General features: G+C 34.6%; 1 protein-coding gene across 3 annotated transcripts in view; it reads left to right on the top strand.

The window, feature by feature from the left end:
* Nucleotides 1-15,814, top strand: part of STXBP5 (syntaxin binding protein 5) — a 170,945-nt gene that overhangs the window by 141,498 nt on the left and 13,633 nt on the right. For 2 of the 3 annotated variants that reach the window (XM_047769986.1, XM_047769988.1), the window contains 4 exons: nucleotides 1,695-1,934; nucleotides 4,994-5,363; nucleotides 5,655-5,820; nucleotides 14,452-14,563. In XM_047769986.1, the coding sequence (XP_047625942.1) occupies nucleotides 1,695-1,934; nucleotides 4,994-5,363; nucleotides 5,655-5,820; nucleotides 14,452-14,563 (888 nt within the window). The remainder of the gene's footprint in view (nucleotides 1-1,694; nucleotides 1,935-4,993; nucleotides 5,364-5,654; nucleotides 5,821-14,451; nucleotides 14,564-15,814) is intronic. The other variant, XR_007133504.1, reaches the window with a different exon arrangement.

Genomic DNA, 15,814 nt, shown 5'->3' with positions numbered 1-15,814 from the left:
GGTACAGCAGGAACACATTGCTTTGTATACTTTCAACTGTAGATCTGTCTTCAGCAAGCATCTGTTGAATACTTTTATATTCAAGGCTCTATGCTAAGTTCTGCAAGGCATCAAAAGGACACAGCCCTTGTTCTCAAGAAATTTACAGTCACATTAGAACAAGGCTAAGACAAGTCAGAAATCACTACAGAATAGTAAAATTAGTGCCCTAGGAGAGATAAAAAGCTCTCAAGATTCAGGAGAAAAATAACTGTATATGGTTTTAGGAATCAGGATAAACTTTATGAGGATGACCGTACCCTAGCTGGAGAATAAGCACCATCTAGATAGAGAAAAGACAGACGCACCAAAGAGAACGAAAATCACAAGCAAAAGTCTAAAAGTAGATAAATGCCGATTACGTTTGGAGAACATTGAATTTATTTCCCACAGAGAACAAAAGCAGGGCAGCACTGGCTGATAGGGCCAAGAGGGTAGGTTGGAGATATTTTATGGAGAGTTTGAAAAACCTGAGAAAGATCATAAGAGGAACCATTGAGGATTTTGAAGATAGAGGTGATGGAATTAAAACTGCACATTGTCAAATTTAATTGAGTTATGATGCAACAGTGACATAGTGAAGGTGGGGGAATCACTTGGGAATTATGGTCACCACAAATGATGATGAAGGCCTAAACATAGGGTAATGGAGGTTGACTGGTAATGAAAAGAAGGAAACAGAAACATTAGAAAAGCTTAGGACTTGGCATCCCGTCAGAGACATGGATAAAGTGAAGGGAAGAACCAGTACTGCTACTCATTTCAAGTGTTTTTTTTAGGAGAACAGAGGTGTCATTAATATAAATTAGTGCCATGAGAAGAATTTAGAGCTTTGAGGAAGTGATATATTTTGACTTTGTATAGCGAGACATAACGGGAAGAACTTCCTATAGGCATTTGGAAAGCTAGTCCAAAAGAAAAGAAACCAGGGCTTGAAACAGTCGTGAGAGTGGCTAGAGAGAAGAAGGTAACTGAAGACAAGAGGGGGTTATTAGTATCATTTATAAGTATCCCTGTCATTACAGACAGAGCCGGTAAAGAAACTGTACCTAGCATCAGGTGTGAGCCAGGTACCAGTTGTACATTTTGATGAAAAATGCCTTAGGTGAACGATTACAGTTAAAATTGCATTCAAGAAAAATAAAAGTAAATTTTTACAGATTAAGGCTTTCATATGGACAGAATTGAAGAAAAAAAAGTCTATCATACAGTAAATTTGAAGGTAGAATCAAGAGTACCTCTAAATGCACTATTTAAATGTAAAAAATTGAAAATACCCACTTTTCTAGTTCTACCTAATCATTAAGTTGGATTACCAAGAAAGAAACGGCATCATGAGAAAGGAAGGTAGTAAGAGCTAATATTGGAAAAGCAGCCAGATAGCAACAGAAAGCTGCACCGAAACCAAAGAAATCACACATCCAAAAATCCACTGGGACACACCCATCCCAGTTCTGAGAAGTGTGGATTTGTCTCTTTGTGTTTTAAGTTTGAGCAAAGGAAGAAATCATTAGCATAAAAGTAAATTGTTTTTATCTCCAGTTAAAAGAAAATTAAATATGCTTGCAGATTAACTCTCTGGCAAAATTTATACCAAATAAAGAACATGGTATTTTATAACTTGAGCAATCTCACAGCATTCAAAATTATTTCAGATATAAAAGATAATTCCTTCAGCCGATCACGGAGTTCAAGTGTAACCAGCATTGATAAAGAATCCCGAGAAGCCATCTCTGCTCTTCATTTCTGTGAAACTTTTACTCGAAAGGCAGATTCATCCCCTTCCCCATGTCTGTGGGTTGGCACTACGTTGGGAACAGTGCTCGTCATTGCACTGAACCTTCCCCCGGGAGGAGAGCAGAGGCTTCTTCAGCCAGTAATTGTGTCTCCAAGTGGTATGTATGCCCTGGTGCTGTCCTTCTGTTGAAGGTTTGCTTTACTATAATCGAGCAGAAGCCTTTGCTTTTCATTTTTGAATCAGTCTGAGAATTCTAAATGGGGATAGTTATAATCATGTTTTTAATTGAAGGAATACATGGAATAAGCTTCCAAATATCATTTATTTATACAGCCATTCGGGTTTGGCATTTTTTTTAACCCTTGGCTCATGCCTAAAATGATTACTAGGTAAGAAAATGAAAAAGAAGAAATTTTTTTTTTATTGCATTCTAGGATACCTCAAAATATTACCTTCTTAAGCAAAAAGACAAAAGAATATTTTTAAACATTATACATTTGGCTCTTTCTAACTCTTAAGTGTGAAATCTTAAAATAGACTGTTTTTATTCCTTGAAGAATTAGAAAAAGTGACTTAATAGAAATTTTTAAGAAGAAAAAATGTGCAGTCTTCATATATTGAAAATGAGATTGAATTTATCAATGAAATCTGATCGGTCTGGAAAAAACTGAGAATTCTGGTTTCCATTATTAACTTAAGCTGAGCTAGATAGGGGAAAAAAAAACATAGTTTTGCTCATTAGTGTTATTTGTTTTTATAGTGGGTCACCAGAATATCTGGAATTTAGAATTAAAATATAATTATGATTTTTTTTCTTTATTTTTTTGTTCTTTTTACGGCTGCACTCACAGCATATGGAGGTTCCCAGGCTAGGGGTCTAATCGGAGCTACAGCTGCCAGCCTATGCCAGGGTGACAGCAACACACCAGATCCAAGCCGCGTCTGCGACCTAGACCACAGCTCACAGCAATGCCTCATCCTTAACACATTGAGCGAGGGCAAGGATCGAACCTGCAACCTCATGGTTCCTAGTCAGATTCATTTCCACTGAGCCACGATGGGAACTCCTAATTATGATTTTAATGTTCATTTCTAACTATGTTTTTTTTAAAGGAACAGTTTGATTTATTCATTCAGCTCAATATTTTAGTATATAGTGCATGCCTAGTTGTTAGAAAAAGTTACTTAATGATGCTATTCTTACTAATCTCATTTCTTATTAGTAAACAACAAGTCTATGTACTGGAAAACAACTAGAAAGATGAAAGTCAAGGTGCTAACAGTAATTATCACCAAATAGTGGGGTTGTTAGTAATTTTTATTGTTTGTGCTGATTTGTAGTTTCTAAATTTTCTACAAGAGTTTGTGATAAGAAAATAAATGTTTCCAATAAATAAAAATGAGAGGGGGGATTAATATGGATAATTTAATATTAAGTGCAAATAAAATATTTAAGATTTTTCCAACCTGCAATAAAGTCAAATTAGCTATAAATTTACTTTAATATAAAATAATTTTCATGTGTAAGAAAGAACCTTTGGATTTCTTTTCAATAGTGGACTCTTCAAAGTTAATTTTGAATAAGATGCCTATTTTAGAATATAACAGTAGCACTTATATTATGTTATCTGTATTGGAACTATGAGAAGAAAGGTGTTTTCCACGCAGGTGAGTTTCTATTCTTAAGAGACTGAAATGGTTTACTTTGTCCCTTCAAGAAGAGAAGTGAACAGTTATCATTATCCTGCTAGAAAACATGCTATAATCCTGCCAACTATAGGATCCGCATATATTAAATAGTATCTTGGTACATTTTTAGAAAATCCATGTACCACGATTATTATATCATATATTTTCATGTGGACTATATAAACCATTGCCAAATCATCAAATTGTTAAAAATAATTAAACTGTCCACTTGCCAAACTGGGACAATAGACTAATGCCGTATTTAGCAAATAAAATGCAGGATGCCCAGTTGGATTTGAATTTTAGATAACAAATATTTTTAATGTAAATATGTCCCATGTAGTATTTGGAAGGATAATGCAGTGTTTTGAATATACTTATACTAAAAAAGTATTGATCATGTTTCTGAAATTAGACTTAACTGGGCATGCTGCATTTATCTGGCTACTGTACAATATACAAAATACATAAATGCAAAGAAAAAAGGGAGTGATATTCTCTGTTCTAAGAAAAGTTTTGAGAGAACATTGGGATCTCTTCCTCTTGGAAACAAAAGAAAAAGAATATATTTTCTTCAAACTATAAAATATTATATAAGTAAAGTCATAAAATAAAAATAATCTTCTAAAGTAAGAACTGGAATGCTATATTAATTCCATACCCTCCCTTCTGTTGCTTTACACATCTTTCATATTATGGTATCATTTAGCTTACTTAGAAATGAACATAAAGCATATTTAACTTTTTAAGGATATGGAAGAAAGGGAGTCCCATTAATTAAAGTGCTAAATTAAGACTGTAAGTTGACCAAAATAATGCTTTGAGTATATTTGACATGTATTGGTAAATAGCTTCGAAGGAAATTATGATTTTTTGAAGTAATGTTTAGAAATATCTGGAATTTTTTTTCTCATTGACCTTTTAGATCAGTTCTGTCCATTAAAAATGCAATGTAAGCCATATATAAAAGTAAAAAATAAGTGAAATTAATTTTAGTAACATATTTCATTTAGCCCAGTCTATGCAAAAAAATATCATCATTGTAGCATGTAATCAGTATTTATATATTATTGAGGTATTTTCTTACTAATTTTTTTGTACTCATCTTCAAATCCAGCATGTATTTTACTCTCATAGCACGCCACAACTTGGACAAGCTGCAGCTGAGGTGCTCTGTTAGCCACATTGGCTAGTTGCTGCCACATTGGATCATGCGGCTCTAGATGCTACCTACTTACTCTCATTCTTGATGGTATTACCCTCTCCAGGTGTGAGACCTAGTTCTAGACATCCCAGTTTTTATCTGTTTGGTAGCACTTATCTATTTGGGGCATGTGATATTGAAATCTTTTTCCAGATTCAAATATCACACTTGATCAAATTTGAATTCCATCAGCAATCCAGTGCACAATTTCAGTTCAATATACATTCTGTGTATTTTTGAGTGTCTAGTACATGTCAAAGTTGGAACAGATATATTTACGTGTCAATTAAAATCTTTGTTATCTACTAAAATTACAATTTTAGGTACTATCTTGAGGTTGAAAGGGGCGATCCTGAGAATGGCATTCCTGGATTCCACAGGCTGCTTAGTGCCACCTGCCTATGAATCCTGGAAAGAACACAATGTTCCTGAAGAAAAGGATGAAAAGGAGAAATTGAAAAAACGAAGACCCGTCTCTGTATCCCCCTCCTCATCTCAGGAAATTAGTGAGAACCAGTATGCAGTGATATGTTCTGAAAAGCAAGCTAAAGTAATTTCACTGCCATCTCAGAACTGCGCTTTTAAGCAAAACATTACAGAAACCTCATTTGTGCTTCGTGGAGATATTGTTTCATTGAGTAATGGTATCTGCCTTGCCTGCTTCTGTGCCAACGGACATATTATGACTTTTAGGTAAGAGTTAGATATTTTTTAAAAAACATAAATGTATCATTTCCTCCCTCAACACATGGTATTACAGAATTATATTCAGTTTTAAAGAAGTGCTTTTGTTTACAGTCTTATATTCAGAGATTTTTATTGTCATTCTGTTAATATTGAAAAGGTATGTGGAAAACAAATCAGTTTTCTCTCTCACTCAAGTAGCCTAAAACATAAGTCCCTGCCATGTTTACCTTCTGTAATACTTTGTTCAAGACTAAAACCTGCCTTGTCTTTTAACAAGTTTTTAATTTTTTCCTCAAGTTTGCCAAGTTTAAGGCCTCTATTGGATGTATATTACTTGCCCCTTACCAATATGCGGATAGCCAGAACGTTCTGCTTCACCAACAATGGACAAGCATTATATCTTGTTTCACCTACAGAAATCCAGAGACTCACCTACAGTCAAGAGACCTGTGAAAATCTTCAGGTAAATCACAAAAATATGACTATAATTTCTTCAGAGGTGAAATATTTTCTAAGGTCCCTTGTGTTGTCCATCCCTTATACTCCCAGGAGTGTACAACTGAGTCTACATGAGAAAATTCACAGCCTTTATTGAGACTTTCAGAGTACATGCTTTGGGATTGATGATAAAGTGTATTCATCACTTGCTTGTTCTAAGAGGGACTCGCATCTCATTGATCCAGTTTTTTTCTCTCCAGTGATGGCAAAGAAACATGAACTATTATATACATTTTGTACCCAGTCTCCACATAGACTAAATACCTATTATATACAAAAAAGTCCTTTTTAAAAAAGTATGTTAATGTGAAAATGATGTTATCTATTTTAGGGTAAATTATGCCATCTGTTCTCATATACTCTATTCATAAGGATATATACTCATTATAAGAAAAAATAAGGCTTGACAGTTTTCCTCTGAATATTTTTGTTGATCTGTTTGTGAGAGACTACAAATTCTTTAAATTCAAAACTGTATCTTTTTAAATATTTGAGTGCCTTTTGTGCTAGCATATATATTAGAAATGATCAGTTTAGTTTCAACTTCTTTTTGTTTGTTTGTTTGTCTTTTGTCTTTTTAGGGCAGCATCCATGGCATATGGAGGTTCCCAGGCTGGGGGTTGAATAAGAGCTGTAGCCGCTGGCCTAAACCACAGCCACAGCAACGTGGGATCTGAGCCATGTCTGTGACCTGCACCACAGTTGATGGCAATGCCAGATCCTTAATCCACTGAGTGAGGCCAAGGATGGAACCTGTATCCTCTCATGGATATTAGTCAGATTTGTTTCTGCTGAGCCACAACGGGAACTCCTAGCTTCAACTTCTAAAATAAAAGTGCTCTTGAAATATTGAGCTAAAATGTTAATTGATAACTTGATATTTAGAGGAAATTATTATCTAGGGGAATTTTATAGTGAAAGTTTTTAATTAGCCCCATTTTACTGGTTTATAAATTTGAATTTGTGTCTTATTTTTGCAACATGAGCTTTAGAGTCAAGAACACTGAATTTCAGTCCCAGCCTTGCCAGTCACACAATTATGTGACCTTAGACAAATTACTGCATTGGAGCTTCATTGTTTTTAAAATGAGGATAAAAATGATACCTAATGCCATAAGGCCTGATGTGAATTAAAGGAAGCAACATAAATAGAGTGCTTATTAATTATTAGCACAGTGCTCAGCACAGAATTTATATGTGTCAAATGTTAGTTTTATTATTTCAGTAAGCTGCACTGTACTAGAAACATACTCCTAATGATATTATAAATCTTGAGAGGGAAACAGAATGACATATCTGAAATATTAAATTCCTATTTACATTTGGGTAGAAGTATATTTTCGGAGATTCCTAAGTTTCTGAATTAAAATTATGCTTTTTATGGGAAAGGTAAAATTTCCCTTAATATTTCCTTTCACTAGTAAAATGTTACTATGTTAAGAAATAATATGGACAGTTGAATTCATTTTGATCTGAAATGTGGTCTTAATTCAGATATTCAAAATTCTAAACTTCATTGCTTTTCTGTAATCAGTTTATTCTGTCCTTTGATCAGTGTTTGATTATTTCAGTAAAAATCAATAGCAGCCCCAGCAAATTTTACCTATTTATGTTTAAATGAACTGGCCACTTAATAGTACACTCAATTTATTTTAATAACTATCTGCCTTCATGATATGAAGATAAATGAAAAATGAACTCTGTTCAAAGAGTTTATGATAGAATGTTTTCTTTAGGCAATATTGACATTTTATTTACCTCTATATTTTCAGTGGCTAAAAATAATGCCTTGGCAGAAATATGTTGATTAAAGAATACCATGAACTTTATAATACATTGTGCACTCATTTAACTTTAACCAAAAAAATAAAGAAGATGCTTACAAACATTAATGGGGGTTTTAGCCAAGATGGACTAACAGGAGTCAGATTAACCCTCCTGCCTGAAACACCACCACCAACAACAACAAAGCAGACAAAAGCATGAGATAACAGTTTTCTAGTTTTCAAAAACATGAAATAATAGTTTCCAGGCAGTGAAAGAAAGTAATCCCTGAGAGACAGGAATCAAAAGAGATACCCCGGGATTAATTCCTTGATAGAGATCAAGAACATAGAGCTGCACAGAGAGCCCTGAAGATCTACTAAAGGTCCAAGAGTATTTAGTAGAGTTCTGTTCAGCACATGCATGTGGATAAACCCTCTGGCCAGGGAAAGAACCGTCTGAAAGGAATAGAGAAGATCAGAGGGAATGGTGCCAAGGGTCAGGAACAGGGTCTGTTCCCAATAGCCAGATGGAAAAAATGTAATTTCATGAGTGTTTTCACTTCCTAAGGCTGTAATAAATCACCACAAACTTGGTGGCCAAAAACAACGTACATTTGTTCTTTCACATGTCTGGAAACTGGAAGTCTAAAATAAGATTCTCTGAGCCAAAATCAAGGTGTTGACTGGGTCACGCTCCCTCCTCTTCTCTAGAGGAGAATCTGTTCCTTGTCTCTTCTGCCTTCTTGTGGTTTCCAGCATTCCTCGACTTGTGCCCACATCAATCCAATCTCTGCCTCTCTGGTCATGTTGCCGCCTTCTCTTTGTCTGTCCAGTCTTTCTCTACCTCTCTTAAAAAGGCACCTGTAATTGGATTTAGGACTCATCCAGTTAATTCACGATAATTTTGCCCATGGCAAAATACTTACATATACAGAGACCATTTTTTCCTTACAAGGTAGCATTTATAATTTCCAGGAATTAGGACCTGGTACATTTAGATGGCCATTATTCAGCATACTTCAGTGGGGAATTGGGTAAAGTACCCAGGAAGGTCTTGGCTCACTTCTGAGGAATTTTTAGCCTTAAATTGAGCTCTGCTCCAGAGCTGCCTAACAAATCATGAAAGCAAGACCTCAAAGGTCGAAAATGTTTCCTAGAATCCCAGAACGAGGCTCAAGAAGACTTAAAGTAAATTAAAAAATATCCAGCACCCAAAAAAGTAAAAATCATGTCTGACATCCAGTCAGATGACCAACCATGCACAGAGACAGGAAAGCATGACCCATAATGAGAAGAATAGAAGTCAGTCAATGAAACCAAACCAGAACTGAGAGACATTAGAATTAACACAGAAGGACATTAAAGCAATTTTATAACTGTATTCCATATGTTTAAAAAGAGAAGTGGAAACACAGAAGATATGAAGGACCAAAATTGAACTTCTAGAGATGAAAATCTACAGTGTTTGAGATGAAATATATACTGGGTGGAATTAACAACAGATTAGACATTACAGAAGAAAAGATTAGGTAACTGGAAACCGTAGCAATAGAAAGAAAAAAAAAAAAAAACTGGGTGTTTATTCTTGGCAAATTTATAGCACTAAAACACCTGTATAGAAAAGAAGTTCTCATCAACTCAGTGACTTCAGCTTCCACCTTAGGAAACTGAGAAAGAAGAGCAAGTTAAACCCAGAGTGAGAAGAAGAAAGAAAACAATAATATCTAAGTGAAAATCAGTGAGATAGAAAACAGGAAAAAAATAGAAAAACATCAATGAAGCTCAAAGCTTGCTCTCTAAAAACAATAAAATTGGTCTCAAGCCAGACTTTATGAAGAGAGAAGTTAGAAATTACCCATATCAAGGAGAGAAACGACTACTCTAGATTTTGTGTGTTAAAATGAATGATACAGAAATACTATAAAAAAACTTCATGACAGTAAGTTAAAAAACAGATGAAATGCACAGATTCCTTGTGAGATACATACTACCAAAGCACACTCAAGAGAAAGTAGACAGCCTGAACAGCACTGTGTCTATTAAGGGAATTACAGATGAAGTTAGAAACACTGAACAAAGAAAATGGCAGGCCTGGGTGGCTTCATTGGTGAATTCTGTCAACATTTCAGGAAGAAGTAGTTCCAGTTCTTCACAGAACTCTTCAAAAAATTAAGTGGAGAAGTGCTTCCCAACTTGATAATGGTAGGTTCATAGAATGTGGTACCAAAACCAGATGAAGACATAAAAGAAAATTGCATGTAGACCAAATATACTTAACAAATATAGATATAAAAATTCTAAACAAAATTTTAGTCGGTTGAATCCAACAATAAATCAGAAGGATAATTCTGGTCATTGTAACTCATGACCAAGTGGGGTTTATCCCAGAAATGTAGAGTTGACTTAAAATCAGTAAATGTAATTTGCCGTATGAGTAAACTAGAAAAAAAATAGGAAGCAGTTGATGTAATCCAGCATCCATTCCTGCTTTTAAAATATCAAACAAGGAATAAATGGGATCTTAAAGGGCATGTAGGAAAAATCTACAGTTAACATAATACTTAGTAATGAGATACTGAATTCTTTTTTTGTTTGTTTGTTTTTGCTATTTCTTTGGGCCGCTCCCGCAGCATATGGAAATTCCCAGGCTAGGGGTCTAATCGGAGCTGTAGCTGCCAGCCTACGCCAGAGCCACAGCAATGCGGGATCCGAGCCGCGTCTGCAACCTACACCACAGCTCACGGCAATGCCGGATTGTTAACCCACTGAGCAAGGGCAGGGACTGAACCCGCAACCTCATGGTTCCTAGTCAGATTCGTTAACCACTGCACCACGACGGGATCTCCTGAATTCTTTTTCTTTAAAATTGGGAGCTAGAAAAGGATGTTCACTCTCAGCACTTCTGTTCAATGTTGTATATAAATAAGGTTCTAGATAGTGCATTCAGGCAGGAAAAAGAGAAGTTAGCTTGATTGGAAAGGAAAAAATAAACCTGTTCTTATTGACAAATGAGATGGTCATCTATATAGGAAATCTAATGAAATCTCCCCGTAAAAACTACTAGAACTAATAAGTGACAAAGAATGAAAGATATGACAAAGACAAGGATGCAGGATATGAAATCAACATGGGGGAAATTTTTCTTTATTAGCAGTGAACATTTTGAAAATTTTTAACACTATTTACAATAGCAACAAAATATATGAAATACCTTGGGATAAATCTGACAAAAAATATGAAAGACTTCTACACTAAATTCCACAGATTAATTGGAAGAATTTTTTAAAACCTGAGTAAATTAGAATATATTCCTGGGTCAGATAACTCAATATTAAGTTATTGATTCTCCCAAAGTTGGTCTTAGATTCAAGACATATAAATTGGAAATGTATGAAAGTAGGCAGAATAGCAGAAAAACGCAGAAAAATAATAAAGTTGAAGGGTGACACTACCTGATTTTTAGAATAATTATAAGGTCACAGGGACCAAAAGGATATGATCTTGACATCAAATTAGATAAAGAAATCAGTGGAACAGAGTAGAGAATCTGGAAATGAACCCACACATACCTGGGCAACTGATTTTTTTTAAACTGAAGTCTACTTGATATACAGTATATATGTTACAGTTGCATGTGTACAATGTAGTGCTTCACAATTTTTAAAGGTTATATACTCCATTTATAGTCAGTATAAAATATCGGCTATATTCCCTGTGTTGTAAAATAGATTCTTGTAACTTCAACTTTTTTCTTAAGTCTAAGTATAGTTTCAATATATATTTTCTTAAGTTGAAAATATATATTTAAACTATATGTATTTTTTCTTAAGTTGTATAGTTGATTTACAATATATTAATTTATGATATATTAGTTTCAGGTATACAAACACTGATTCGGTATTTTTACAGATTATACTCCATTTGAAGTTATAAAATATGGACTATATTCCCTTGCTCTACAGTATGTCCTGATGGCTTATTTATTGTAAATTTAGTAATCTGTACCTTTTAATCTCTTACCCCGATATTGCTCCTCCTCCTTTCCCTCGCCCCACTGGGAAATGTGAATTTGTTCTCTGTATCTGTAGTCTGTTTCTGTTTTGTTGTATTCATTAGTTTATTTTTTAGATTCCACACGTAAGTGACAAATACAGTATGTCTTTCTCTGTCTGACTCATTTGACTAAGCATAATATCCTCAAGGTTCATACTTGTTGCAACTGGCAAAATTTAATTATTTTTTATGCCTGAGTCATATTGCATTGTGTGTGTATGTATAGGAGGGTGTGTGTGTGCGTGTGTGTACACACATATATTGTATACACCCCCCCACACACATATACCACATCTTTATCCATTCACCTGTTGATGGGACACTTAGGTTGTTTCCATATATTGGCTACTGTCAGAGAGGCTATCATCCAAAAGACTACAAATAATGAATGTTGGTGAGGATGTGGAGGAAAGGAAACCCCTAGTACACTTCTGGTGGGAAAGCAAACTGGTGCAGCCACTGTGGAAAACAGTATGGAGGTTCCTCAAAAAACGAAAAATGGAACTAACTTATGATCCAGAGCCAATCCACTCCTGGGTATATATCAGAAGAAAACAAAAACACCAATATTCATTGTAACATTACTTAAAGTAACCAAGCTCTTTTTTAATACATCAAATAATCGCTGACTTAATAATTTTGATTAAGAAAATTTAAGACTATTGAGTCTAAGTAAATAAATATCTTCCAAGATAACCATAGCAATGAATTTCAGTATTGCTATGTAATACATTAAAGAGAACATAAACAGTTCAACGTTAATCAAGTTTTTACAGGGAGTACTTGGAGTATTGTTTATAAGTTACAATCTTGAGGTGTTTAGGATAGTTATTGACTTAATTGCTTACACTGAATTACTTGGTTTATACCAAATAAATTAAGAGCTGTAAACCATAATTCTAAAGTGAGGTAAATTTTTGGAGTTCCTGGTGGCCTAACAGTTACGGATCTGGTGTTGTTGCTGCAGTGGCTCAGGTCACTGCAATGACTCAGGTTCAGTCTCTGGCCTAGGAACTTCTTTATGCCACAGGCACAGCCAAAATAACTTTTTTTTTTTTTTTTTTTTAGGGCCACACTCGTGGCATACGGAGGTTCCCAGACTAGGGGTCTAGTCAGAGCTACAGCTGCCGGCCCACACCACAGCCACAGCAACATGGGATCCCAGCCGCGTCTGTGACCTACACCACAGTTCACAGCAACACCAGATCCTTAACCCGCTGAGCAAGGCCAGGGATCGAACCCACAACCTCATGGCTCTTAGTCAGATTCGTTTTCACTGTGCCACAATGGGAACTCCCCAAAATAAATTTTTTTAATTAAGTTAAAAAATAATAAGGTGAGGTAAATTTTAAAAAGCGTATTTTTATGTTATCACTCTATGTCATATTCTTTAGATTTAACATAAAAGACACTCAGATGGTAGCTGTTTTCTGTTTTTGTTGTATTGATTTAATAGCCACAGTTTAAATTAGAATGTGTGAAGTACAATATAAAAATGATTGAAAATATGCCTAAAATCACCTTTGCTATGTAGGCTAATATAAATTTGAATTAAATAATAGATATTAGTGTAGTATATGGTAGGTTTTAATAAGTTCAATTTATTGATTTCAGGAAGTTTTTCATTCTAGTCTTAACTCCATTTTATAGAAATCCAGAGGAAAGAAAATTAAAATGTAAAGCTTTCAATCCACTTCAACATTATAAGTGAAACTCTGTTGTATAGTTTTAATATCATCTCCTCTCACTTATAATCTGGTTGGAAAGACATCATTAAAATGGATATATCTAAAAGTGAAATCTTTGGACATCCTTTATTAACTTTTAGCCCAGACCTAAGGAAGACACTCACAAAATACATACTTTAGCTCCAACTATAATAATGTAATATCAGAATACAGCAGAACTACGTGGAACCAATCATGCATTTGTCCTTTGTATCATAGCTACTTCTCTTTAATGGGCAGAAATGGAATCCCAAAGCCTCACTATGCTTTTATTTTACTTCTGAAGCTTCCCAAAGCTGCCTTGTAAATAATATTGCTACCATCCTTCTTTTATAGATATTCCTCTTTCCCTCTTTATGTCTTATCTACAAAGTCAGTAAAATGTCAGCAATTTTTCTTGTCTCCTGACTTATTTTTACCATTTCTGTGCTCTGAAGAATATTGACAAAAGATTCAGAAACATCTGACAATGTACAAAGAAGCCTTTACATCTCCCTGCCTGATTTTCGAATTCCAAATTTGTGTTGGCGTAATTCTTTTCCTAGCTTATGTTTATGATGAAAAGAAGTCTGTGTGTCTTTCTAAATTGCTAATTTTCTGACTCTTAAGCTAAGGTGATAATTCCAAAGCTCTGTATCATCATTACCCTAGACTTTTCACCTTGCTAATAGATTTTCTTTCTGATGTAGGAAGATCTAGTTAATAATCCAGTTACCAATTCTTGATGATAAAGAGTTCTGTGAATATATTGTCCTAAAGATTGGAATCTGCTTACAGTTTAAGAGGAATATCATCTTTGTTTGAAATGTGAAGATAGTAATCTAGCCAAAGTACCAAGCAGCAAGTTATTCTTAGTCAAGTTAATCTTAACAACTTACTGTTTGACCAATTCAGAATGTACTAGGTCTGAAATGTATTCATTAAGTGACTGTGAATCTCACCAGGTAATGTTATTTAAGTTTGAGTTAAAGAGTTTATAGTGATGGTTTTATGAATTATAGTTTAGTTTCCCTGAAACTTTAACAACTACAATTTGTTTTGATTTTAAAGGAAATGTTGGGTGAACTCTTCACTCCTGTAGAGACACCTGAAGCACCAAACAGGGGATTCTTTAAAGGCTTGTTTGGAGGTGGTGCACAATCTCTTGATAGAGAAGAACTATGTAAGTTGATTTATTTAATTTGGATAATATATCTATAAGACACAAACATTCAAGCCATATAAATTCTTTTTACATGTATAAATTACATTCACCTTTTCCCTCTCTGTCAAAACAATTAACATATCCATGTTTTAGCAAAATACGTAAAATTATTTTCTGCCGTTGTAACCCAAATCAGGGGCGTATTTTACCCAGGGAACAAAAGCAGAATAGCTTCAAGTGGCTAAAAAGGAACATTCACAACTTTAAATGAATAATTTAGAAAGTCTGCCTTTTCATTAAATATGATCTTCATTATTATTTTAATTCTATGATTGACTTTAATTGACCTTAACTTTGAAAAAATTTTTACTTAAACATGTATTTTATCTTACAAAACATCCAGAACTACTTTCATTGCACTTAGAAGTTTATTTAAATACAAAATCTGGTTCATCTACTACCTTCCACAGAATTGTCACAAATTGGAAATTGGTCCTTGAATGAACAAATGAATCGAGGAATATTTGACTTTTCTTTCAAATAGGATTAGCTGTCTTTGAATTTTTATTTCCTTTCATGCTCTTTTTTGCTAGATCATTTTAGAATTTTCCTCTTGTGTTTGGTTGACTAGAAAAACTAGGATTAAACACCAGTAAATAAGAGTATCATGCAATTTCATATAAAAAGGGGTAATGATTGGTCCGTTTTTAATTCATTAAAAAAATGAAGACTGTCCTCCAAGTTATGGGGGACTAATAATTTAGAATAATATTCTCACCAAGGATAATTCACAGATATAAAAAATTCAAAATATATATATATATTATTTTAATTCTCAAAAACATCAAAGAGCAAACAGTGTTGTAAAGGCAGTACTCATGGGGAAAAGTAGAGAACCTGGCAATCCAAGGCCACTTTTACTTTAGAGTACTTTGCAGATCTGAAGCAGCAGGCTGAGATTCTAAATGGTTACAGGCCTAGCAAGGTAGGCTCCTAGAATTGGCAAGGATGAGAACCCTGATAAATAACTCCTTCTCTTTGCAGGGACCCCAAAGGGCTGCAGCCTAAGAGTAAAGTGAACTAGAAGTAAATCAGCACACACAGAGACACACACACTTTAAGCTCATCTTGAGATGATCTGAGTGGCATAGAAAACTTTTAACTTTAAGATTTTTGCGGGAGTTTCCGTCGTGGCACAGTGGAAACAAATCCGACCAGGAACCATGAGGCTGTGGGTTCCATCCCCGGCCTTGCTCAGTAGGTTAAGTA

The sequence above is a fragment of the Phacochoerus africanus genome, chromosome 2 (assembly GCF_016906955.1).
Source record: "Phacochoerus africanus isolate WHEZ1 chromosome 2, ROS_Pafr_v1, whole genome shotgun sequence".
NCBI lineage: Eukaryota > Metazoa > Chordata > Mammalia > Artiodactyla > Suidae > Phacochoerus > Phacochoerus africanus.
Note: the sequence above shows the minus strand (reverse complement) of the source record. Positions and strands in the feature narration are given on the sequence as shown.